This window comes from Podarcis filfolensis, assembly GCF_964270895.1.
Source record: "Podarcis filfolensis genome assembly, chromosome: 13".
Lineage (NCBI taxonomy): Eukaryota > Metazoa > Chordata > Lepidosauria > Squamata > Lacertidae > Podarcis > Podarcis filfolensis.
In genome coordinates this window covers 35,683,502-35,709,764 of record NC_139615.1, presented here as the reverse complement: position 1 = coordinate 35,709,764, position 26,263 = coordinate 35,683,502, and the positions used below count along the sequence as shown (strand labels likewise).

At 45.3% G+C, this 26,263-nt stretch overlaps 1 protein-coding gene across 1 annotated transcript; it reads right to left on the bottom strand.

Moving 5' to 3' along the window:
• ARL5C (ARF like GTPase 5C) lies at positions 1-20,730 on the bottom strand. Its single transcript, XM_083583681.1, has 6 exons — positions 20,622-20,730; positions 12,429-12,489; positions 9,973-10,120; positions 5,561-5,644; positions 3,159-3,310; positions 1-1,835 (listed from the first exon to the last, which is right to left on the bottom strand). Exons 1-6 carry the CDS (start codon positions 20,665-20,667, stop codon positions 1,787-1,789), a joined length of 540 nt encoding a protein of 179 aa, XP_083439807.1. The 5' UTR covers positions 20,668-20,730; the 3' UTR covers positions 1-1,786.
• Positions 20,731-26,263: the final 5,533 nt, after the last annotated feature.

Genomic DNA, 26,263 nt, shown 5'->3' with positions numbered 1-26,263 from the left:
TTTAATAAAGAAATGTTTTAATTAAAAAAAACCCTCCAAAGAGATCATGTCTGGAAATATTTTTTTAAAAACCCACAATGGGAGAACACTTAAAAAGTGAGAGCGGGAAATCTTTCTCTGTTAAAACACAGCAGAACTTTCCAGTTACAGACTACATAATTCCTGTACCTTTATAAAGCATATTGTACAGCCTCCAAAGCCATTTACCACGCTGGAGAAACCGAGGCACTACATGTTAGTTTCTATGTCTTGGCCTACACATGCAGCAGCATGTGCTGGTCACACAGTTGAGTTGCCTGCACCTTTCGAGACTGCATCCTGAAATCACACTTCTGAATGTATTATAGTTGTAAAACACTACACAAATGGAAAACTGGCTTAGCAGGCAAAAGGGCTGTGCCAGAATATTCTCTCTCATATGTGAGTTTTCTTTGGGGGGGGCGGGAAAAGGATTTTTTTAAAAAACACGAGGGATGCCACTTTTGAATACCCCCTCATCTGCAGTCCAAATGGTCCCGTTTGCTGTACTGCCTCATTCTGCTACATGTGTAAAGCACATTCACAAAAACTGCATATTAATTGCAAACGAAAACAATTGTTTACAAGGCGTACAGTCGCCAGGGGGTTGTGGCCGACGAAATTCCACGGAGCAGTCCCGTTGAAATGACGAACCTAAGCAAATTATGTGCATTCGTTTCAATAGGTCTCCTCTGAGTAGGAGTAGGAGTAACATTGGGTACCACCAGCCATGTCTAGTCTGGCCCCAACCTCCGTGGCTTGCAGCAGGACCGGGCAGTGATGGGGCTCAGTCACATGTGAACTCTTGTTCCCCATTCCTCCAAACTCTCCTGGTGTTTGCACAAAGGTTTAAAAATAAGCTTGTCATGCCAACTTAGCAAGTTTTTCTTCCTTGCTTAGCTTACGATGGTAGTGGTTGACCTTTTTCCCCCCACACAAAAATTCTGCCACTCTTACTGGAACTGCTTTCTGTGTACACCACGGCTTCCTACAGATTTCATGTCCCAGACTTGCCTTGGCACGTCAAGAGAAATCCCCCTCCGAAGATGCGGCTGAGATAGCTCTTTCTCAATCTCGGCAAGCCAGGTTCGCATGCAAAAGGAAGGAGGTCAGGACTCTAGCAAAAACGGATTGGAAGAGAAGCACCAAAGAGCAACTCAGTGCCCAGATTGTTCTGTCATCTACTTATCCACAGTGAAATGGGAACAACCCTTTGGGAACACAAAGAATCAGCTCCAGAAGTCTCCTCCGCATCTTCTCAATGTGGGAAGCCCAGCCCAGGTATGTCAGAGCCCAGAGCGAAAGGTCAAGGCATACGGTTTGTGTTGATCCCACAATCATAAAAGCAAGGCATGCTTCTTTTTCAGGAAGGCTGAAGGCACTATTTGCTTTTTTGATGCTTAGCTCTTTCATAACCTTTTCCCGCCCCAAACAAGGCTGACATTTTGAAAAGGTGTGCTTGAGTAAAGCCTTTAAGTTTTCTCCCTTCCGCCGTGCTGTGAAGAATGATCCCTTTTCGTAAGGCAAAGTCGGTCCAAGAAGCAGCTCCCCTCCCCCATCTCTGCAGGCACAATTCACAATCGCTTTCTATAATGGTCCATGTTCTAAGAAATGTATAAAATCAAGTTCTGTTGGCTTTGGGAAGAAAAGTGGGGGAGGGAAGTGTCAAGGTCCAGTAAGTCCTGAGTGTTTGTAAAAAAAACCCAAATGGAAATAAATACATGGAGAAGTTTGTTTTTCCTCTTCCCAAAAGCAGCTTTGGCTGACGTCACTTGGCTGCAACTTTAGAAATCATCCATTCTAAACCAGCTGGAAGGCTGCAGGGAGTAGAGAGAAAGAGTTAGCGATGGGGAAATCACAAAGCACAGCTCCTAGTAACCAACCCATATTATCACTGCTGTCTGCCAAGGGACAAGTGCCTTGTCTTCCTCCTAATTTGTTCTTCTCATCATATCTCCATCCTAAACCCAGACTGAGGACTCACCCAACCTGCTCTCCTACTTTCCTTCGGGGAAACGTGCTGTTTACCAAACATCAATCCGTTTTTCTGCAGACTGGCATTTGCTCCAATTCAGTGGCAAACTATAGAAAGCACGGAAAAAGCGGAAAACCTCTCGGATTCTTACTTTCTAGGCCAATGACAAGCAGAACTGAAGATGACCCCCGAGTCAAAAATGGTGAAGCCACATTATCAGAAATAACAATAGTTGGCTAAAGTGGGGGACGGAATGGACAATATTTTTCAATTAGAAAAATATTAGGGCAGTCACCAGATTAGAGAAACCTCCGATCAGTTATATGAGTTTTCACTGATTACAGTAAACGAATTTATGTTCGTAAGAAAAAAACAAGACTTTGTATAGAATTCCTCCTTCTGTCCCACCCTTTATGTCTCCTTTGCCCCACAATCTGGATGCAGATTTGTAAGAGATAAAAACACTGGTGCCTAAGACTTAAAGTCCCAGGATCCTTTAAACTAAATTCTGGGCAAAATTGGTGAAGTAGCAAAGGTTTATTGAAATAAAAACATGGTTAACACGAGCTCTGCTAAATTTGCAAACCTTGTCAAAGTCTATGCATCCTATTGTTCTACAGGCAGTTGCTTAAAAACATCCTTTTAAAATGGCTAAGTTATGAACTGAGGTCTTTAGACCTGCAAAGCATTAATAAAAGCTTAAAATTATTTTTAAAAAACCATGGAAAAGCAACATATATCTCACAATATTTAAGATGGCAATTGTAACTTGCAGTTTCTTTTATATATAAATACTTGTGTGTGTGTGTGTGTGTGTGTGTGTGTGTGTGTGTGTTGTTGTTTTTTAAACAGCTGGTTTTGGACAATTAAAACAATTTTAATGGACAAATTAAGGGTTTTAGCACTAGAAAACACCAAAAAGCACCAGATCTCGGATGTAGGAAGGTGCTTCGTTTATTTTGTTTTACTGTGACAGGAACAAACTACCATGAGCCCTTGGATCACACATTCCTCCCTCCCTCCCTCTAGTGTTGTTGCAATTAGCTACACCTTGTCATTTCATCCAGACCTGACAAACTGTGGCTAATCATATTTTTTTGATAGTTTAAAACAAGCCCATTTCAAACCAGAGATTACGAAACAGGCCTAAATGGGTGGTACTCACCCCTCTCCTGTGAGTGCACAGCATCCCTGAATATGCCACGGGTGGTCTTTGATAGAGCTCAAGGTAAGAAAGTTTGAGATTTCAGAGGTAGACATGGAATTTTTGACATCCTGCTTGTTGGCATAAATCAACACAGCTGCATTACGCAGGTCCTGGGGAGAGGAAGGAGAAAATTCCCCCTTTACGTCCAGCTCTGACCCACACTACTGCCCACCCAAAAGCATAGGACTGACTCATAAAACTAACAGCTTAAAGATATGGGAGTCACGCCATTAAAAAAAGCTTCTTAGACAGCCTAATTAATATTTGTAGTAACCAAATGTAGGTCCATCTTAGGACACCAGAAGATAACTTGTGCAAGATACACATTTGAACTCTGTGTACCTGCAGCATTTGAATTATTTGTCTGACCAGCTTGTGTAGCGCTTAGGGTGTCGAACCAGGATTAAAATCCCCACTCAGCCATGGAGCTCACTGGGTGATTTTAGGCTGCTCATACCAGTTGTGAATTTACCTGAGGAGATTATTATCCAACCAATTTGCTGTGACTTTACCTGAGGAGATTATTATCTAGCCAATTTACCTGAAGAGATTATTATCTAACCAATTTGCCTTGAATTTACCTGAGATTATTATCTAGCCAGTTCGCTAACCAATATATGTGGTGGGCCCTTTGTCAAGTGCTTTGCTGAAATCAAGATAAATTACTTCCACAACATTCTCACAATCCACTAGCCTAGTAAACCAATTAAAAAAAAGGAATAAAATTAATTTGATGGGATTCAGTCTTTACAAATTCATGTGAGCACCTAATCACTGCATTGTTATTAAAATGCTTACAATTTAACTTGCTTGAACATCAGTTCTAATATCTTTTTCCTGGTGTCAAAAGTCAGCCTGACTGGCCTGTAGTTTTCCAGATGTTCCTTTCCTCCATTTTTGAAGATTGGAACACTGTCTGCCTCCAGTCCTGTGGCATCTTATCCGTTTTTCAGGATTTCTCAAAGATGATAGGAAAAGGTTCTGAGAGTATACCAAGAAGATCCTTCAATACAACTGATCTGCTCCTAAGACTTGGACTTGTTTAAAATAACTAGGTGTTTCCTGGCCACCTCAGGTGTGGGGAGCCTTTGGCCTACCAGATGTTGCTAAACTACTACAACTCCCATCATCCCTTGTCATTGCTAGGGGAGTTGAAATTTAGCAACATCTGGAGGGCCAAAGGTTGCTCACTTCTGATGGAGATGCATCATCAAGCACCTTAATGAATATTTGGCCTCTTCCCTGAGGCAATTTGTGCTCAACTGTCAAGCCTGGTCTACACACACAGGCAGCAGAATGAGATGGTAGAATGGAATGTGTTATTCCAGGGTGGGGAATGAATGAACGAATCTTTATTTGCATGGGGAGAAGGCCGCTGCTTGCCATGTGAAGACTCCCTGCAAAGACACACCAGGGAGGAAGGCTCTTGCACAACCTGCTGCCTGCTAAGCTAGCTTTCTACTTGTGGGGTGATTGTTCCAGAGCAGAACATTTGAAAATGAGACCCTCGCCCAGTCTGAAATAAAACAGTCCGTTTGGACCACCACAGACCTCTGCCATCTCAATCGCCACGTGCAAGTCAGGCCTTTAGGCAGCATTAGTCCAGCAACTTTGGTGGAGTTGCCCTATGTCCAGAATTTCCCGGACATGGCCGGAATACTACAGTCGGAAGCAGTGTCTGGGTGGAAATCGCTGAAGTGTCTGGGAAAATCTGGACGTATGGCAGCCCATGTTGGTAGTGTAGATTTTGGCGAATACAATGGTACCTCGGGTTAAGTACTTAATTCGTTCCGGAGGTCCTTTCTTAACCTGAAACTGTTCTTAACCTGAAGCACCACTTTAGCTAATGGCGCCTCCTGCTGCCGCTGCGCCGCCGGAGCACGATTTCTGTTCTCATCCTGAAGCAAAGTTCTTAACCCGAGGTACTATTTCTGGGTTAGCGGAGTCTGTAACCTGAACCGTATGTAACCCGAGGTACCACTGTATAATTAAAAATAGCTCACAAACTCCTCTCTCTTTCTCTCTCTCTTGCCAAATCGAGAGAGAGAAAAAGAAAGAAAGAAAGAAAGAAAGAAAGAAAGAAAGAAAGAAAGAAAGAAAGAAAGAAGATAGATAGATATAGATAGATGATAGATAGATAGATAGATAGACAGATAGATAGATAGATAGATGATAGATAGATAGCTCAACAACTTTGCCCCCCGCAAAAAAAGCTCAACAAATTGTCCTGATTTTCGCTTTTTGAAATATGGGAACCCTCAATTTTGGTTGTCATCAAGCATCATTGGCTCACGGTTAATATACAGCTTGCAAAACAGCCTCACCGTCCCTCTATATGCTGTGTGGCAAGGCAGACTCACCTCATGAGCAAGCATCTTGTACAGTTCCTCTTTACTCACTGTCAGCCTCTCGCGGTCTGTGCTATCGATCACCAGAATGACAAACTACAAAGGAAGCAGAAAGCACCAAAAGCTATGAGCTCATCTCGGCAACAGAATCCAAAGCTACAGGGCTGAAACCTAAAACCTAAGAAGGCTGGGTGCTGTTGTTCGATCCCTGTCGGGAAGCTCTCCCCACCCCCCACCCCACAAGGCTCCACTTCTGTGGAAAGACCTCCCTCTCCTGAAGTTCTCCTAAGTCCAGCTTTTTAGTCTTTCAAATGGCATGTAAAAAAAATGAGGCAATCTCCTCTTCTGCACAATGTTCTGGGGGCTCCTCCAAACCCCTCCTGGGCCAATTGGGGGGTGGGCGGGCTGGAGAGAGCCCCCTTGTGGTAGCAGAAGACCTTGCACCTCCAGTTTTTGTTTTCATTTGGATTTGTTTGGGGTTTTTTTTATTGTACAGTCATACCTCAGGTTGAATGTGCTTCAGGTTGAGCACTTTCGGGTTGCGCTCCGCGGCGACCCGGAAGTAACTTGCGCATGCACAGACGGTCAAAATGACGTCACGCGCATGCATGGAAGCGGCGAATCGCGACCCACGCAAGTGCAGACACGCAGTTGCGGGTTGCGTTCGCTTCTGGATGCAAAGGGGCTCTGGAACGGATCCCATTCGTATCCAGAGGTACCACTGTACTGCATTATGAAAAAATAAAATTTTATGGAACAAGAGGGGAAAAGAAGAAGAAAAAATAACATAAAGTAAAGTTGGGCAAAACCTCAAAAAAGCCAAGGAGTGGATGGCAGAGGTCATGGCTGAGCAGGAATTTGGTTATAGGCTCTGTATAGCTCCTGGCTCTGCCGCTTAGAAACATTGGAATCTGCCCTATACAAAGTCAGAACACTGGGTCCATGTAGCCATGTCTACACAGGTTGGCAGCGGCTCTTGGGATGGGGGTTCAGATAGGAGTCTTTTCCCAACACAACTTGGAGATGTGGGGAATTGAACCTAAAACCTTCCACATTAGGGTTTCCCAGACTTGGGTCTCCAGCTGTTTTTGGACTACCATTCCCATCACTCCTGACCACTGGTCCTGGTACCGAGGGATGATGGGAGCTATAGCTGAAAAACAGCTGGAAACATAAGTTTGGGAAACCCTGTTCTAGATGCAAAGCAAATGTTTTACCCCTGAGCTACGGCGCTTCCCGGTCGCTTGCCATAAACAGCATCAAATTTATGCAACATACACACACAGAAACAAAAACTGCTCAATTTATACATGCCAAGGTATTTGAGTACCGAATTAAATTTTTGTCGGAGGGGTAGGGAGAGAAAGAATATACAGGGCCATCGAGTTTTCTCAACTTCTCCCATAAGCGATACATAATTGGTGTGAAAACTGTTTTTAAAAGGGGTAGGTTTATTTTGGGTGAGTAGATTGTCTTCCTTTGTTGATTTGGTGCCTGGGCAAAAACTGAGAAAACACATAGACGGTGGTTGGGGGAAACGAAGGGGGCGGGAACATTCTGCTTCTAGAAATGTCAAGAATGTCCTCTTGGCAGTCAAACGGACGTGTCTCAGCCTGGCTTTGTTCTGCCAGAGCAGACGGAGAGCTGCGTGTGACGCAGACAGAGCTCAAGTCTCGTTCCTCCCAACAAAATATTATTTTAGCCTCATTCCCAACGACCTGGGAAGAAAGGCTCGCAAAGCCTAGCTAAGCACGGGTTAGGGAAGGTATTTTGCAATGTAAATATGCCAAGAGGGATAAAATAGTAGACAGAACACGGCTATTTGGGTTTGAGACAACTGTGAATACCATTAGAGGAACAAGGAAAACTGCCTTTGACCGAGTCAGACTGTGAGTCCATCTGGGTTGGTATTATTTATACAGCCTGCGTGTGACCCTCTGGGGGTTCAGGAAGGGTCTGTCTTTTCCCCTCTCTACCTGAAGATGCCAGAGAGGGACTATGAGGCTTTATTCATGCAGAGCATTGCACAATGACTGAGCTACGGTTTTTCGCCAGAGGAATCTACCGTATACCGAGTCAATAGCTATTTAACGCTTGCACCCACAGTGGTACCTCTGGTTGCGAATGGGATCCGTTCTGGAGCCCCATTCAGAACATGAACAGAACGCAACCCGCGTGTGCGCGGATCGCGATTTGCCACTTCTGCGCATGTATGTGATGTCATTTTGAGCGTCTGTGCATGCGCGAGCAGCAAAATCCGGAAGTAACCCTTTCCGGTACTTCCGGGTCACCGCGGGACGCAATCTGAAAATGCTCGACCTGAAGCAAACGCAACACGAGGTATGACTGTACAATAATATACGCAAGCATACAGCACAAGTAAATATCATCTTCCCTTAAAATCAGATCAAAGTTATAATCCACCTTGGAACTTCTGGGGGTTTACTCTTTTTTAAATTTCAGCTTGCTCAAATTAACGCGTTGCCTCTGCAAACCACTGACACTTGGGTTCACAATTACTGTGTGCATTTTCTACGCTGGAACTTCAAACAGCGCAAGTTGAGGGGACAGATACTTCTGTTCATCAGATAGCAGGTGAGTCACGATGTCCTGAACTGGCCACCAACTGCATTGCAACGTGAGACAATTTCCAGGACAGGCAGTGCGGAACACAATGAACTAAGTTCATGACACCAGCCTTCCAAACTTGCACTAGGTCAGAAATTGGTCCTTCCAGCCCAGTGTTGTCTGCAGCAAGTTGGGGAGAAACTCAAGCCGAGCCACCTCATTTGGCCTAAACGGAAGTTTTGGCCAAGCCATACCCACTAGCCCTAGAGATGATGTCAGGTGTGAAGCAAGCTGCCTGCTGAAAGTCCATCAGCTGGTGTGCTTTTGTAACTATGCAGGTGAAGGAAAACAGGTCACCTGATGTCACTGTGACATCAGGTACAGTGGCTCCTCTGGTTAAGTACTTAATTCGTTCCAGAGGTCCGTTCTTAACCTGAAACTGTTCTTTACCTGAAGCACCACTTTAGCTAATGGGGCCTCCTGCTGCCGTCACACCGCTGCCGCTCGATTTCTGTTCTCATCCTGAAGCAAAGTTCTTAACCCGAGGTACTATTTCTGGGTTAGCGGAGTCTGTAACCTGAAGCATCTGTAACCTGAAGCGTCTGTAACCTGAGGTACCACTGTAATTGACAGGCAGGGGTATCATCTGTCTCAGCTCTACCTGGTATACCAAACCTGAGATCTTCCACATGCAAAACATGTCCTTCACTGAGTTATGGCTCTTCTCCAACCAGAACTGTTAAGCAGCCACTAACACCTAGATCTCACAACAGCAGGCCAGGAGGCTGTGAACGGACAGCAGCACTTCAGGTTGCGAGTGGGAGCTCAGGAGACTGAGTGCAGCACAACTTGCCTAAGGCAACTTAGTGAGCTCATAGTCGAAACATGATCCGTAGCTCAGTCTTAGTCACTGTTTCAAAGGCAGGGAACCTGGAGCCCTAGTTTATATTGGGAAGGAATTGCCGCCCAGGTCTAATTGGCCAGTGACCCTAGAAGGGCACTTGGAGTCTTCTTCTAACTGCACATGGCTCAAATAATCTGCATTTCTTTACAGGCACCTTTTTCTGTAAAACACCTAACCCTCTGCTAATCTCACCCCAATCTGGATGGAACAGGTTGCTTTGCAGAAGGTGAATGAGTTGAGAGGATCATGCTTGCATCTAGGTAGGTAGTTTGACAGGGAGATGTGATGTCTTCTAGGGCAGAGGGTCACTCATTCTGGATCTTCTCTACACTGCAATATTTCTTTTCATGGAATCAGAACTGGGAAGTGCCTAAAAGGTCATCTAAGTCCAGCCCACTGCCAGTCCAGAAAATCCACTTCTGCGACAGCATGCCTGATAAAAGCTGGCCACCTAGCCTCTGCTAATAAGGCAGAGCATCTTCCAAGGTCAAGCAGCTTGTGCCATTAGGAAATTCTTCTAATGTTTAGTCTAACTCCCTAATTTAGGTAAAGGTACCCCTGACCATTAGGTCCAGCCGCGGACGACTCTGGGGTTGCGCGTTCATCTCACTCTATAGGCCAAGGGAGCGAGCCAGCGTTTGTCCGCAGACAGCTTCTGGATCGTGTGGCCAGCATGACTAAGCCGCTTCTGGAGAACCAGAGCAGCGCACAGAAACACCATTTGCCTTCCCGCCAGAGCAGTACCTATTTATCTACTTGCACTTCGTGCTTTCAAACTGCTAGGTTGGCAGGAGCTGGGACCGAACAACGGGAGCTCACCCCGTCGTGGGGATTTGAACCACCAACCTTCTGATCGGCAAGCCCTAGGTTCTGTGGTTTAGACCACAGCGCCACCCGCGTCCCAACCCCCTAATTTACTTTCGCGTTATTTGGCTGAGCCCATGCAGCTCACCTCTGTGTTGGAATAGTAGGTGTGCCAAGTAGACCTCAAGGTTTCCTGCCCACCAATGTCCCACATCAGGAAGTGTGTCTTGCGCAGGACGATTTCCTCCACGTTGCTGCCAATCGTAGGAGATGTGTGCACGACCTCGTTCATTAGGCTGGAAGGAGATCAGAGAAGTAAGCCGCCTGAGCCCTCAACAGCTACCTCGCCACCCTCCAACCTGCAAAAATGAGCTGGGCTTATGAGACACGTTGGCCTTCCTCCCCTGGCTCCGATTAACAATCTACAACACCTTGGAGATGCTGGGAAGGCTTGTGACACAGGATTCCTCAACCCGAGTCTCTATGGAAGTGGCTAGACTACAACTCCCATCTTCCCTGGCGATTGGCCATGGTGGGTGAAGCTGACGGGAGGCCACCAACATTTGGAAGGGTCCAGACTGGAGGGTAAGGCTGATTTCCGGCAACAATAACCCTGCCTTGGCATTGGGAAGCTGTGCAATACACAGCTTTGTGCAATACACAAAGGCCAATGGGAAAAGGTTGTTGTGGTTGTTAGAATTTGTATACCGCCCTATACCTGCAGGTCTCAGGGTGGTTCACAAGATAAAATCACAATATAAAAATACAAAACACATTTTTTTAAAAAAACTCAAGAATTTGCCCCTCCCAAACACATTTTTTAAAGCGCATTGGATGTCAATCAGCCAAAGGCCTGTGTCAGGGAACTGCCATCGGAACTAGCGGAGGAGGCAAGGCTCCACAGCGATGCTGGAGAGGGGCCAAGCAGGGAGAGAGGCAGGTCTCCGGCTGGGGAAGAAAATCAGCGCAACACCAGGGATAGAGGGGGGCCGATGGGGGAAGCAGAGAGGGGGCTCCAGGACTCTTCGCAGGAGACCAGCGAGGAGAGCACAGGTCCTCCGCTGCCCACACCCACCCTGCGCAGAAGACTTCCGCGCAGGGAAAGTAGGCGGCGACTTGGCGTCAAAGAGCTTCTTTGCTGGAAGAGGTTTAAGAAACGCCCACTGACGGATTCTGCCAGCGACTGAACAGCCACGGAGTGGATGGCTGTCCAGCGAGAAACGGTTTAACCAGCCAACCTAGCCCAGAGCGGCGGTAACTTACGCACAAGCAACCCCTAAAGCCATTACAGCCTGGTTAAAGAGGAATGCTTTTGCCTGGCTCCTAGAGGTATACAGTATAATGAAGGTGCCAGAAGAATCTCCCTGGGAATAACATTCCACATCACAGTGTTCAACCCAAGGCCTGAGGGCTACATGTGGGCCACATGCTGGCTAGGAGTGATGGGGGCTGGAGCCCAGGAAGAACATATCGTCTCTCTCTCATGTCGTCTTGGAGAGAACAGCAAAAGCATAAGCTATACACAAACGGAAGTTCCCAGCATACTGTGCTGGAATGTAAACAGACATGTGACATGCAACAATCTCATGCCTGTTCCTTAAGGTGGAATGGAAAAATCAACAGTGACGCCTACATCAGGGATGAAGGGCCTGCGGCGTTCACAGTGATGCTGAACAACAGTACCCATAATCCCTAGGGCCATGCTGGCTAGGGGTAATGGGGGCTGGAGCCCAGGAACCACTGGATGGCCAGAGGTTACCAATCCCTGACCTACATTAAACCAAATGGAAGAGAGAATGACGGACTTCTAAAACAAGTGTAGGATGGGGAAGTCTTCCCGACAGAAAGAACTTTGTTGATTTCAGCTGAATCCCTGTTAGGTCCTCTTAGATCCCATACTAAGTGCTACCCACAGTGAATTAAACTGCACCATTTAGGTACAAAAGGCCCATATCTGCGCGTCACACAATATTGTGAACAAGCAACATGCAAGTGTACACTGCCTGGTCACTTCTACTGGGTGTGAACAAGAGAAACTAACCAGGAAGCCTTGGCTTCCTGTTATGTCCAAATCAGTAATTGTCTTCTCCTTATCAAGCAACGATTATTAGTCAGTTGTTGGCTGCTATCAGGAAGCCGAACAAACCATGAGTCCTGGTTCAGACATAACAGGAAGCAAAGGCGTCCTGGTTTGTTACTCCCCATCTCGTGAGAAGAAAAGTGGGAGCAACTGCTCAGCAGGCATTGCATCAAGATAAGAGTGGCTTTTTGCAATGTGCAAACATGACTGCTCCTCCTGTATGACTCTCCCCATGTGTGAGGCACAGGTTAGCCCTGACATTTGAAACAGGCTCAGTCTTGCACCAAGTTCCAATGCAACCTGTGTATGCACCATACATCTAAAGCACATTTAAAGCAAACGCCCCCCAAAAATTGGAGTTTACTCTTCACAAAGCTATTATTCCCAGCAGCCTTAAACTACAGTTCCCAGGATTCTTTGTGTGGTTGCATTAAATGTATGGTGTGCATGCTTCACAGAATCCCTCATATCTAACCAGTAAGTTGAACATAAATAAAAATTCAATGTGTGAGGGAGGTACTCACAACTGGTAGAGGATGGTGGTTTTCCCAGCATTGTCCAAGCCAATAATTATTACTTTATGCTCTGGAGGGGAATAAAACACAACAGATGTTCAAGATTTTGATAAACAAGTTTCTAAGGAAAATACAGTTTGAGATTTATTTAACTGGTCCATACACTGAACTGTGATCGGGGAGTTAGAGAAAAAGTAAAGTTGAAGGGTAGCTTTTTGCCCAATATCACCAATGAAATCATGGCTGGGGGGGGGGAGCACAGCCTTATACTGTTTTTATGGACTCAGTGGGTAGCGCTGTGGTCTAAACCACAGAGCCTAGGGCTTGCTGATCAGAAGGTCAGCGGTTCGAATCCCCGTGACGGGGTGAGCTCCCGTTGCTTGGTCCCTGCTCCTGCCAACCTAGCAGTTCGAAAGCACATCAAAGTGCAAGTAGATAAATAGGTACCGCTCCGGCAGGAAGGTAAACAGCGTTTCCGTGCACTGCTCTGGTTCACCAGAAGCGGCTTAGTCATGCTGGCCACATGACCCAGAAGCTGTCTGTGGACAAATGCCAGCTTCCTCAGCCTACAGAGAGCGCAACCCCAGAGTCGTCCGCGGCTGGACCTAGCGGTCAGGGGTACTTTTACCTTCACCCTAGAATCATTTGCATGCACAACCTTAAACAACAACAACAACAACACCTGTACAGTGGTACCTCGGGTTACATACGCTTCAGGTTACATATGCTTCAGGTTACAGACTCCGCTAATCCAGAAATAGTGCTTCAGGTTAAGAACTTTGCTTCAGGATGAGAACAGAAATCGTGCAGCGGTGGCGCAGCGGCAGCAGGAGGCCCCATTAGCTAAAGTGGTGCTTCAGGTTAAGAACAATTTCAGGTTAAGTACGGACCTCCGGAACGAACCTGAGGTACTACTGTAGTTGATTAAGAGATTTCCAGGGGTGCCCCACTCCTCAGAAATGTCATGGGCCACTTCAGTAACACTTTGCTCTTTTTACCAAATTTAGACTCCACACATGTACCAAACATGCTTATTCACAGCTATTCTGAAAGTTCTACCAGTCTGAGTCAGTCATCCCAATCAGGTTTCGACTTTTGACTACTAGGTGAACGTGACTTTTCTCAAACTCTTCCAAGGAGCTCACCTCTCTCAGGTGACCATGAGTTTTACTTCCTCATCCTCTGGTATATTTCGTTTGAAGGGTTGCCTATCTAAGTCCAGTTGAAATGTCAATCACCCCAAGAAGGCAGAAAGGGGGAGGGAGGGGGGCTGAACCTGCCAATCATCAATAGTTAGCAGCTAGAGAGTAGACCGAGCAGCGATGTTGGGTTCTCCTGATCAAAATCTTCCCTGTTCTGGCACAATAGACTGAATTTCTATTTAGGTTACAGTAATTCTTTCTAGATTTGCATCTATGCCATAAATGTGCATGTGCTAATATTGTTTGTGGCGTGTGTGTGTAGGGTGTGTGTGTGTGTGTGTGTGTGTGTGTGAGAGAGAGAGAGAGAGAGAGAGAGAGAGAGAGAGAGAGAGAGAGAGAGAGAGATGTGTTTCCTAACCTTGCTTGGAGTGCAAAGTGCCCCTTTTTCTGCACACTTTCAAAGCAGCAAACTGAAAAAGGAAGAGTTAGGAAAGGAAACTGCAAGACCCAAACTCTCCTTGGCAGCAATGGCAGTAAAACAGAAACCTATCATCCTCTAGCTAGCATATTCCCCTGTGCACAAGAAGACTACCACCATGCTGCCCAAGTTTGAGCGACAAAGAGCAATTCAGCATTCTTATAAACAGGAACAGAAAGTTTCTTATGCGAAGACGCTTGGTTGTCATACATGCATAACCTTTTGCAGCTGAAACAATGGCTATACATGAATAGTTTAACTGGAAGACAACAAACAACAGGCATAATATGTCCTGGAGCATCCCAAACTCAGCTTTTCCCCATGCCAATGTGTTCCTCTCTAGACATCCTTGTGCAACTGCCAGGGCCCCATCAACCCAGCCTTGCATCCTCACACAACACCCCGCCCTCCCGCCGGGGAGCTGTCATTACAAATTACTAACAATGAATCAAACTCAAATAGCAACTGTTTGGCACAGATCGGAGGAGCACCAACACTGGAGAAACTCGCACTGATGTATGAGTGGGTCCACCAGGGGGTCTCTCTCAAGGATGGGTCCAGCTCTGTTTCTATATTTCCAAAGCTGTGGCATCCACACCGACCAAGCAATCTTTTGTTATTGCACATAACACCAAGCTATGGTTTACTAAACCTTAGCTTAGTGTTGTGTGAATCCCGTCCAGCCTCTTTAAGTGTGGTGTCTTTACTGCCAACAAAGGACCCCTGTCATCCCTTCCAACTCTACAATTCTATGAAAACCATGATCTGAAGCCATGGTTTGTTGTTGGGTTATGAACCTTGATTGTTTTAACTGTGGCATTATGTGTGTGACCCCAGTCGCCTTCCATAACCATGGTTTCTACGACCACCCCACCAAACTTTTCACCAAACTACAAAGGAATAAGGTAAGAAGAGCTGGGGGGCGGGATCCAAATTTGGGGTAATTAAGCCATGGTTTGTTTGGTTTCAAAAACAAACCATGACTTAGTATTAGGAGCCAAGCAAACCAACACATGGACTGCAGTGTGTGCACTTACTTTGTCGCTCCCTTTTTTCATTACAGTGGTACCTTGGTTCTCAAACTCAATCTGTTCTGGAAGTCCATTCCAAAACCAAGGCGTTCCAAAACCAAGGCGCACTTTCCCATAGAAAGTAATGCAAAACGGATTAATCTGTTCCAGACTTTTGAAAACAACCCCTAAAACAGCAATTTAACATGAATTTTACTATCTAACGAGACCATTGATCCATAAAACAAAAGCAATAAACAATGTACTGCAGACACTCAATCAATCAATCAATCAATCAGTAGCTGAATTGGGTTCCACACAGTCACAAAAACAAAACATAAAGAGCCTCAAAAACCAAAACGCAAAATAAAAAGCAAAAACAGACAGACCTCAACATAACACTCTAAAATGGAAGTGTGGCACTCAAATCGGAAGCGTAACACTCAAAACAGAGCATGTTCAGCTTACGAAAAAAGTTCGCAAACCGGAACACTTACTTCCAGGTTTGCAGTTTTGAGTTCCAAGTTGTTTGAGTACCAAGGCATTTGAGAACCAAGGTATCACTGTACTTGCCCCTTGCATTACCAAGAACCTTAGAGAGCTCAAAGAGGAATCACAATTTGAACTTAAGCTACAACAAAGCAAAGACTTGGAAGCAAATGTTGCATTTCCTGCAACCCCCCAGCCAGTGTAGCAAAGGCATCAGAGCACACAATTGTGAAGTCCAAAGGATGCCTGGAGCAAGGGAAAAGTTTGGCACAAGCTGCATATGGCCTTTATGCTTCTTTCTATTCCTATCAGCAAAAAAATCAGGTACGAACGGAATTTCACTTTCCTCCGTTCCATCCCTTGGGCACTTTAGAAACCAACTTTGCAGCAGAGTACACAGAAGAAATCGGGACACAAAACGAACAGGTTGTACCTGGTTATGGCCGAGGTTAAAAGCCAAGACTCCAGTGAACAACTCCCCACCCGACAAGTGTTTTAGTTCATGAACATTTCAGGAAAAGTTTGTTTTACGCTGCAAGTTGTAGATGATAAGCTGTCTCTCCCCCTCTCCCACATACGGCTAGGGTAAAAATTCCATATATGGCCAGATTAGGTAACAAGAAAGGCTTTTTTGTTGTTTTTGGCCAAGAGCCATGTTTTAAAATATCAGCTCCCTACCTATTAAGAAAGTGTTTGGTGGCTCCATCAGATAAACAGTTAAATTGCTTTCTGGAGAAGGAAGGAAATTCTACTGCAAGGTAAAGAATCAACACAATGGAAGAATTGGTTTTCTCCAGAGACATAGCCCAAGACTGGCCTCACATAACAGACTCCATTAGTGGTTTTGTTATGTTCTGTGGTATTTTATGCATTACGACTTGCTGTTACTTTAATTAAGTGTAGCTTAGTAATTCTTTGTTGCAACTGTTCAATTATTATTTGCTGAAACTTAATTTTACTGTTTGCTTTATTATATTCTAATGGATGATGGATATTGCTTTATTTGATATACACATGTAGTTTATTTTAAAGTTATGATTTTATTATAACTTGTTTGCATTGGCTCAGATTGTTATGAGGTGTGTGGTCTTTGCTGTGTATTTTGTTGTTTCTTCAGCTTATAAATCGCCTTGTATAGAAAGGCGGTTTACAAATTAAAAGTGAAGAAGTGAAGAATTAACTGCATGGTCTCAAACGTCAGAAATAACACATGAGGCATGTATGCACACACACACACAAACCAAAAATTGGAATTAATGAAACTTTTTCAGCCAAGGGCCACATGTGCTCGTGCAGAGCCTCCCAGGGGCCAGGTGCAAACTAGGTACAGTCATAGCTTGGATCCCAAATGCCTTGGTACTTGGGACGTTTTGGCTCCCGAACGCCGCAACCCCGGAAGTGAGTGTTCTGGTTTGCGAACATTCTTTGGAACCCAAATGTCCGCTGTGGCTTCTGATTGGCTGCAAGAAGCTGCACCTTGGTTCCCAAACATTCGACTTCCAAGGTACAACTGTAATCTTTGTTGTTGTCACTGCAACACAAGCTAACACAGTGACGCCTACATCAGGGATGTAGCCTGTGGCGTTCACAGTGATGCTGAACAACAGTACCCATAATCCCTTGGGCCATGCTGGCTAGGGGTGATGGGGGCTGGAGCCCAGGAACAGCAGGATGGCCAAAGGTTACCCATCCCTGACCTACATTAAACCAAAAGGGAGAGAGAATGACGGACTTCTAAAACAAGTGTAGGGTGGGGAAGTCCTCCCAAGAGAAAGCACTTTGTTGATTTCAGCTGAATCCCCACTAGGTCCTCTCAGATCCCAGAATGCAGATTCCTTGAGGTTTAGCTGATCGATCTATCTATCTATCTATCTATCTATCTATCTATCATCTATCTATCGGAAGCTGCGCTTTGGTTTCTGAACGTTTTGGAAGTCGAACGGACTTCCGGAACGGATTCTGTTCAACTTCCAAGGTACAACTGTACAGCAATGGATGAGACTCTTGCCTACAGTAGGCTAAATTCCAGCTGCGCAGAAGCCAGAGCTTTCAACAAACAAATCTCTCCATCCATTGCAAGCAAGAGGCATCATCACACTTCAAAGACACATCTAGCTAAGGAAGAGCACCCAGGGAGGGTGAGGAGCAGGGCAAGAGAATGTATAGTTGCCATTTTGGGGCAAGGTGGCTCCAATGTTTTATTTTCCAAATGATGAACTGGCTGTGATTGATTCTCAGTTAAACATCTGGCTAGTTCAGATGACAACCTGGAGCTAGGTTAACAGCTCTGAGATCTTCAAAGAAGAAAAGTCGCTTGATCCAGAAACAGCCCACATATACGTATATTTGGCTATTATTAATGGCGACTGCTCCTGCTCAGGCTGCACAGAAAAAGCATTTTGGTTCCAGAAATTCATTCCGATCGTGCAGATAAAATATAACGGACAGAATTCTACAGGATGTGGTGTCAGTGGGTAAAAACAGTCCCGATCCAATGATCCCCAGGCATGCACCTCCAGATGGTGGAGGTGTCAGGTGCAAAACACACCTGGCTAATTTCGAACACTGACAGCCTCCTTCAACCTGGGGCTTGGGACTACGACCTCCATCAGCCATAACATGGCTTTGTTAGTGGAGGCTGCTGGGAGCTGTAATTCTGCAGGACTCCAGGTTGGAAAAAGGCTGCATTCTCTGGCTCAGGACAGCTGTGTGTTCAATACATGCACACACACCAGTTTGTAGCACTTTGAATGAGGTCTGCCTGCACACATTTGCAAGTATGCGTGCATCTTACATGCAGGTTTGTGCCTGCTTTGTGAAAATATTCACAGGAAAATATTCTCCTACTAACACATGCGATCACAAGTGTTTCTACAGGAGCGTGAAGGAACCTCTGCGTATAAACGTGTATTTAGAAGCGGAAATGCAAAACTTGCCAGCATGCAAGTGGTGTGCAAGACACGAATCTCTCACAAAGAGGTCTTTATCACTTCCCACCCCCCAAGGTCTTAAAAGGCTCTGAGCAGAAGCAGTTTTTTCATTGTCAGACAAAAGGGCCTCACCAACATGAAAGATGGTCTGAACAAAGGATGGAAAATCCTCTTGCCACCAAACACCTGCCTGAGCAAGCGAGCTGTACCAAACACAGACAACAAGAGGGTCTGTGCCGTCCCCCTCACACAAAAAAGAAAACCTCTGAACCTTCCACAGTTTCCTGTAGTCACCAGGAGGAGGGTGGTGGCTTCCCCAAGGAAATGGATTTGTCTAGATCAGTGGTGTCCAAACTTTTTTCAAAGAGGGCCAGATTTGATGAAGTGAAGGGCCGTGAGGGCCGACCAAAGTTGTTAACCTTTTTTTAGGATTGAAATTGTTGAGGTTTTTTTTAGGATTTTACCTCAAGAAATAAACTATAAACTGTCACAGGGGCTGGATTAAACCAACCAGAGGGCCAGATTAGGCCCCTGAAACAAACTTTGGACATGCCTGGTCTAGATCCACTTGCTCTATTGTCCGTCTGGATTCAAATGGAAAATGCACTGAGAGGTACAAGAGCTACAGGTTTTCCTCCTCCCAATAACTTCACATTTAAACGCGGCTGTCAAAGGCAGCCTTTGCTCGCTCCCTTATCCCATCTGTTCCCCAACAGACTTTCTCCTCCTCTGCATCTAAGACACACACACACACACCAGACACTTCACACATACCCCAGCCTGCCCTCTTAATAACACAAATCCAGTCACTGTTTTTTTGCCCTCACCAGACAGAAGTTATTTAACCTAGCAATCGTGCCAGGCACATATTGAGTTATGCATACGTCAGCTGACTCTGTACACCGCAGCCCACAAGGAAACATGAAAGATGCTAACTGCTTCAGAGAAAACGCTGCATTATAGATGATCAACAGCAACGTCCCTCCAAGCTTTCAGGATCAGTCACCCTGTAGAGTTGGAGGGGACCTCAGGGGCCATCTAGTCTAACCCCCTGAAATGCAGGAATCTCAAGTAGATCGTTGGACGGAAGATGCCCACACAAGTGTCATTCTGCCACCTTCCACTTCATAACATGGCAATCTCTTTCCACCGATAACACAATTCAGGCACCACACACACACACACACAAAGAAGGAACAATAAACAGATAAACAATAACAACAAACTTAATTCTTTACAAATCCAACCTTTTAAACATCTTGGTCGACTTCCTCCAGTCCCTCCCTTCTGAGTTTCCTTGTAGTTGAAAGTAACAGCTTTCCAATATCATTATTAAACTAAAACAACTTCCAATTATAGTCCGTCTTATTCACATTTCTTAATATTCTAAATCCCATTTATTTAATTATAACTTAGTTTAATCCTAGGCCTATTTGTTTCTTTCAAGCAATTTCTAATTTTTTAATATTACCATATTTGTTCAAATGGTCCTGAAATTTCCTACAGCTCCCATAATTCTTTGGGGGAATCCAGTGGCATCATAGTGCTTTAAATGTGCAGTGCAAACGAGGCCACCGTGCCAACTCTCTTTGCACCCAACTCGCAGCAAAAGCCATTCTTTCCACAGCAGCCCAAGCAGCCCTCCTTCTGGTGTGTTGAAAAGGTCAGGGCTCGTCTCCCCCTCCCCTCCATTTCACCCTCCCAGATGGCCTTAAATTCCATGAAAGGGGACGACGAGGGGAGAGAAAGTGACTGAAGAAAGGACACCAAAACAAAACAAACGCGGAGAGAAGACGAGGGGGGGGGGGAGAGAGAGATGAAGGCGAAACTGGCGAGAGGGGGAGAGAAGCAACAAAACAGAGAGGAGCAACTCAAGAGAAACGAAGGCAGCCTAGGAAGAAACCAAAAGAGGAGAGCAAAAGAAAAGGAGGAATGGAAGCAAGGGGGGTGGGAAAGCCGCCAGGGAAGGAGAAAAAGCGAACCACACAAAGGAAAGTCAATAAAAAGAAGAGGTGGAGGAAGGAGGATGGATGCAAAGTTTGCAAGGAAAGAGAGGAAAACAGGGGACGGGAGGAGAAGAAGGGAGGAGGAGGGGGGACGAGGCAAGGCGCAGGGGCGACGAGAAAGCGTGGGAAGGCGCGGGGGGTTCCTACCGCGGCTTCCGAAAACGCTCAGCAGCTTCGCGAAGAGCTGCCCCATATCGGAGCCCCGCAGCCGCCTAAGCGAGCCCTGTCGCCAGCCTCCCTTTATAGCCTCGGCCGGTGACGCGGCCAGGGGAGAGGCGCGCTCCGGCTCCTCCTCCTCCTCCTGCGCGCCTCCCTCTCTGGAGGGATTGTCTTCTTCTTTTTTCCAAAGTGGGGGAACTCCTCCGGCGCGAGGGAACCCCGGGCAAGGGCAGCTGTCTGAGGGTGAGAACGGCAAATACTGGGGGGAACGGCGCACAGGAAGGGCAAAGTTCTTTTCCGGGGGGGGGGGGAGGAGAGCATGTGCAAAGTGCTTTTGCTCCGGGCAAAGCGCGGGGCTCGCCTCCTGTAACCCCCCCTCTCTGTCCTAGGAACCAACTGCTAGGAGTCTTTCCACCCCCCATAAAATAGTTGACAGCATCTTAAAAAGCAGAGACACCACCTTGCCAACAAAGGTCCGTATAGTTAAAGCTATGGTTTTCCCAGTAGTGATGTATGGAAGCTGGACCATAAAGAAGGCTGATCGCCGAAGAATTTTTTTAATTACTTTTTTATTCAAAATTAAAACAAAACATATTATCCAGAAACATATCATCCATATTTTCCCCCTTTTTTCGTCCCTCCCCCTCCCTCCCCCCACAGAACCCCCCCCACCCCCCACTTCCCTCAGTTCCAGTCCTTGATTTCTCTAAAAATGCTGTTTTCTGCATGTTACAAAGTTGTATAGATCCTCAAACTATTTAAGTAATAATTATCAATAAAAAGTTTGTGAATGTTTATTCAAAACCAGCCAAGGAGTCCAGTTCGCTTTGTTGCATCTTCAAATACTTTGTAAAGGGTTCCCATCATCTTTAAAGTCACAGTTATCCTTGTCCCATAGCTTGTATGACAGATTTGCCAGTTCTGCATAGTCCATCAATTTTTCTTGCCATGATTCTTTAGTTGGGGTTTCTTCAATCTTCCATCCTTGTGCTATTAAAACTCTTGCGGCCGTTGTCGCATACATGAAGATGTTTTCCAGCTTTTTTGGCAGATCTTTCCCTACAAACCCTAATAAAAATGCTTCACGTTTTTTAACAAATGTTAAATGGAACATTTTCTTCAATTCATTATATATCATTTCCCAAATTTTTAAAATTACCTTACAATCCCACCACCTATGATAAAATGTCCCCTCCTTTTCTTTGATCGCCGAAGAATTGATGCTTTTGAATTATGGTGCTGGAGGAGACTCTTGAGAGTCCCATGGATTGCAAGAAGATCAAACCTATCCATTCTGAAATAAATCAGCCCTGAGTGCTCACTGGAGGGGCAGATCCTGAAGCTGAGGCTCCAATACTTTGGCCACCTCATGAGAAGAGAAGACTCCCTGGAAAAGACCCTGATGTTGGGAAAGATTGAGGGCACAAGGAGAAGGGGACGACAGAGGACAAGATGGCTGGATAGTGTTCTCAAAGCTACCAGCATGAGTTTGACCAAACTGTGGGAGGCAGTGGAAGACAGGAGTGCCTGGCGTGCTCTGGTCCAGGGGGTCACGAAGAGTTGGACAGGACTAAACGACTAAACAACAACCACAAAATAGTTGAGGGACCCGGTTCCATAGCTGTCAACTTTTCCCTTTTCTTGCGAGGAATCCTATTCGGAATAAGGGAATTTCCCTTTAAAAAAGGGAACAGTTGACAGCTATGCCCGGGTCCCTCCCCCCAAGTTGATGGACATTGGCATTCAAATAGCGTGTGTGATCGATTATGTGAGGCGGGGCTTATCCCCACCCAAATATTTTATTCAGGTTGGCTCCCCTGCTGTCTTTAGTGCTACAAAATTATTGGAACAGAAGGAGACCCCCGGAATGTCTTACCCTTCCCATCAAAGGAATAAGTCTGGTATTTAAAGCGGGTGGAGGGGCGTGCACATTGTATTGGCTTTTTATCGCATTGGGTTTTTCCTCTCCCCTCATCCCTCCCAATCACTTTTCCTTTTCTGCTGTGCCTTTTAGATTCTAAGCCTTAGGCCAGGGGGTGTTTTATCACTGACGCTGGTAAGCTAATCTGGGACCCTCTCTTTGCTTTTATTTGGCTGAAGAAAATGCCGGTACATTTTTTTAAAAGTGTGTTTGTGTTGTGTGTAGTATAAAATTATTCATGCTGCTCCTGCAGCACATTGAAGACTCCCTAAATATTTCAACTTGTGCAAAGTGCATTGGCTAAGAGTGAGCTGCACTGAGCTGCACACTTACCAGTGTTGAACATTGTGTGTTTCCTGGCACAATCCAAAGTGCTGGTATTGTTGACCTTCACAATTATTTGCTCATGATCCTTCTGGCTTTTGGGGTTTTAAGCGGGAGGTTATCGGCCTTTTAGGGCACATTGGCAAATCGGAGAAACTGTCATAGGCACCACACAAATGCTACAACTGTTCCCTCCCCAGCTGTACAAACCCCACCCCGAAAAAGTAAGCAATTGCTGTTATACCAAGATTTGGCTGGACTTATATTGGCTAATGGAACCTGATTTCAGTAGGAGAAACACTGGCAAACCATGACCTTTTTAAAAATCATTTTTATTGATTTTCCAATAAAAACAGCCAATCAACATATCCGAATCACAATCCAATTAAAAATAATAAACTAAAATAAATTAATTGTAATCCAAATTGTAATTATTAATTTTTCCATGGTCTGGGCAAACCATGACTTTAAGTTGCCGCAAGACTCATATTTGGTTTCGATATGAAAGCTGACTAGAGGCATAGAATAATGGAATCGTAGAATTGTAGAGTTGGAAGGGAACCCGAGGGTCATCTAGCCCAACCCGCTACAGTGCAGAAGTCCTGCCCATGGTAATGTGTGCGTTAAAGTGCCACAGGGAGACATCTGGCAACTGACATCTCCCTACACTAAAGGTGAAAAGGTAAAGCACCCCTGGATGGTTAAGTCCAGTAAAAGGGGACTATGGGGCTGCGGTGCTCATCTCGCTTTCAGGCCGAGGGAGCCAGCGTTTGTCCACAGACAGCTTTCCCGGTCATGTGGCCAGCAGGACTAAACTGCTGCTGGCGCAACGGGACACTGTGACGGAAACCAGAGCGCACAGAAACGCCGTTTACCTTCCCGCCGCAGCAGTACCTATTTATCTACTTGCAATGGTGTGCTTTCAAACTGCTAGGTTGGCAGGAGCTAGGACAGAGCAATGGGAGCTCACCTCGTCACGGGAATTCAAACCACCAACCTTCTGATCAGCAAGCCCAAAAGGCTCAGTGGTTTAGACCACAGCACCACCCACGTCCAGAGTAGGAGGCCCTGTGAACTGAAAAGCAATACTAAATAAATTAACTATAACAATACACTGTGGTTTACTCAGAAATTCAGAAATGCCTGGGTCGCTTCCTGCTTTTGAGGCCCCCAAGCAGTCATAAAAAATAAAAAAAATATGAAAGACAAAACCAAAAATCTGAATTGTTTCTTAAAAACAAAAAAAACCCCTTCCCCCTCATGCTTTTTCTGTGCATATGCACTAATTATTGGTCTGTTGGGACATGTTTGGCTCAGTCTAACCTTGAGGCAGCAGAACTGTTTTCTTTTTAATATTGATGGACATTTCAAATGCTTCAAAAATGACAAAATCTGTATCAGTTGACAAAAAAAAAGTCTCTTACTAATACGTATCTCTTATTTACTTAAATGTGCAGCTCTAAACATGAGAGCACGCTTAAAAACATATTGTCTAAATTTGAGGCCTAGGTCAAATCCGTCCCCCGGTTGGCCACGCTCCCATATACATAGGTGGGTTTAAAATAAATATAAAAAAACCTTCCTGGCTATTTGGTACCCTTTGGGACCAAGGCAACAATTGCTGCTTACTTGGTGAACAAGAAGCCAACGATACAATATTATTTCTTAAAAAAATATCCTGGAATCTGGAAGGTGACCATGCAGAAAACCTTTTTCAAAACCATAAACCTGGTTTGTTTTCTGCATGTTCTTTGTGGAATTAAACAGCTTGTCACGGTTTTGTGGTGGTATGATTCTGACAAGGCAGGAAGTGGCCATTTCCTCTGCTCAATAACACGTTAAGCTTCTATTTCCCCCACAGTCCTGTGGAAAGTAGAGACCGTATAAAATGCACGCTAAGAAAATAAATACAAACCCACTCTCTTTTTTTAAAAAAAATTATTTCCTCCAATAAAATTGAAGTGGTCTGCGTTGTTCTCCCCTTCCCCATGGTGACCCTCACAACAACCCTGTGAGGTAGGTTCAGCTTGGAGAAGGTGACTGGCCCAAGGTCACTAGTGAGCTTCATAGCTGAGGGAGGATTTGAACCCAGGGCATCTCACCACACTGAGTCTTTCCCTTCCTGTCTCTTGGAATCAGCCAGACTTTGATGGGTCTTACATGTCCGGTGGAATGTGCTCTTTCAGAAGTTTTAAAAAACTGCCTTAAGAATCTTAGCTGCATCTCAAGCCTTGGAACCTCAGGCTCCAGGTGTTAATCACTGCAAAGCCTCTGAACATGAGCAGAGAGCCATTCCCGCAGCCTAAATGAAATTTAAAACACAGTCTAACTCAGGATAAAAGCTGGAGAGGCAAAGCCTCAGACAGGGGCCTGAAAATAATGATTATTATCTGAAGATTGATTTCTTACTAGAAATCCAATTTGTCGTCCCCCCCGCAAACCTGACATTACATTGGGAGATATCTGTGACTGAATCTCCCCAAATAATATTTTCCTAAAAGCAAGCAGCATGGAGCTTTGGTGTGTGTGTGTTGGTGTTGGTGTGGTGTGTCAAACTACAAACTACAGCTCCCACTCAAATTGCCCCCCACCCCAGAACCACGATTTGCAATGGATGAATGGATGAAATGGGCTGAATCCAGACATGCTTTCCCTCCATAGCTAATAGCAATTTTGGGCAGGGATTTGAAATTGGGCTGCAGAAAGGGTGGGGGTGGGCAGGTGGGTGGCTGGGAAAAATATCAGATCCCTCTCCCCCAACACCACAACCCTGATCAAAATATCACACACACACACAGAGCCGCAGCTGCTTTTGGGGGAAAACATTACTTGGGAAGATCCAGTCACAGATATCACGTGGAAGGTTTAATTGGGCTGTGGGTGGTTTTATTTTTCAAAATGTGTCAGGCAACCATGAAATAACGCTCAACTGTTCTTTTCGCGACCTGGGAGAACCCAGGAATTGTGTGCACACTGTTTAAAACACATTTTCCCTCTGCAAAAAATAATCCTAGGAATTGTAGTTTGTTCAGGATGCTGGGAATTGTAGCTCTTCTAGGGTTCTACAGTTCCCAGGATTGATAACGGTAACGGTGACGATAACGATAACGATAACGATGACAGTAACGGTAACGATAACGGTGACGGTGACGATAACGGTGACGATATCGGTGACGACGGCGCTGCAGAGCTTTTTCCACTGTGAGCACTGCAGAGCATTTTCAGAGTGTATTTTATAGCAAATTTATAGTAAATTTATAGTAAATGCAGCCTTCGGAGGAGGTGGAAAGACAAGCTCAGGTACTTGTTCTTTTGTTATATACACCTTTTAGCGATGAGGGACGTGGGTGGCACGTTAAAGCTAGTACTTGCCGATCAAAAGGTC

Excerpts from the sequence above, each read along its gene's own strand:
- ARL5C (XM_083583681.1), bottom strand. The coding sequence starts at position 20,667 with ATGGGGCAGCTCTTCGCGAAGCTGCTGAGCGTTTTCGGAAGCCGCG. Across the intron at positions 10,121-12,428 it reads ACCACCATCCTCTACCAGTT|CCTAATGAACGAGGTCGTGC; the intron begins GTGAGTACCTCC and ends ATCTCCTTCCAG. Across the intron at positions 3,311-5,560 it reads ACAAGATGCTTGCTCATGAG|GACCTGCGTAATGCAGCTGT; the intron begins GTGAGTCTGCCT and ends TCCTCTCCCCAG.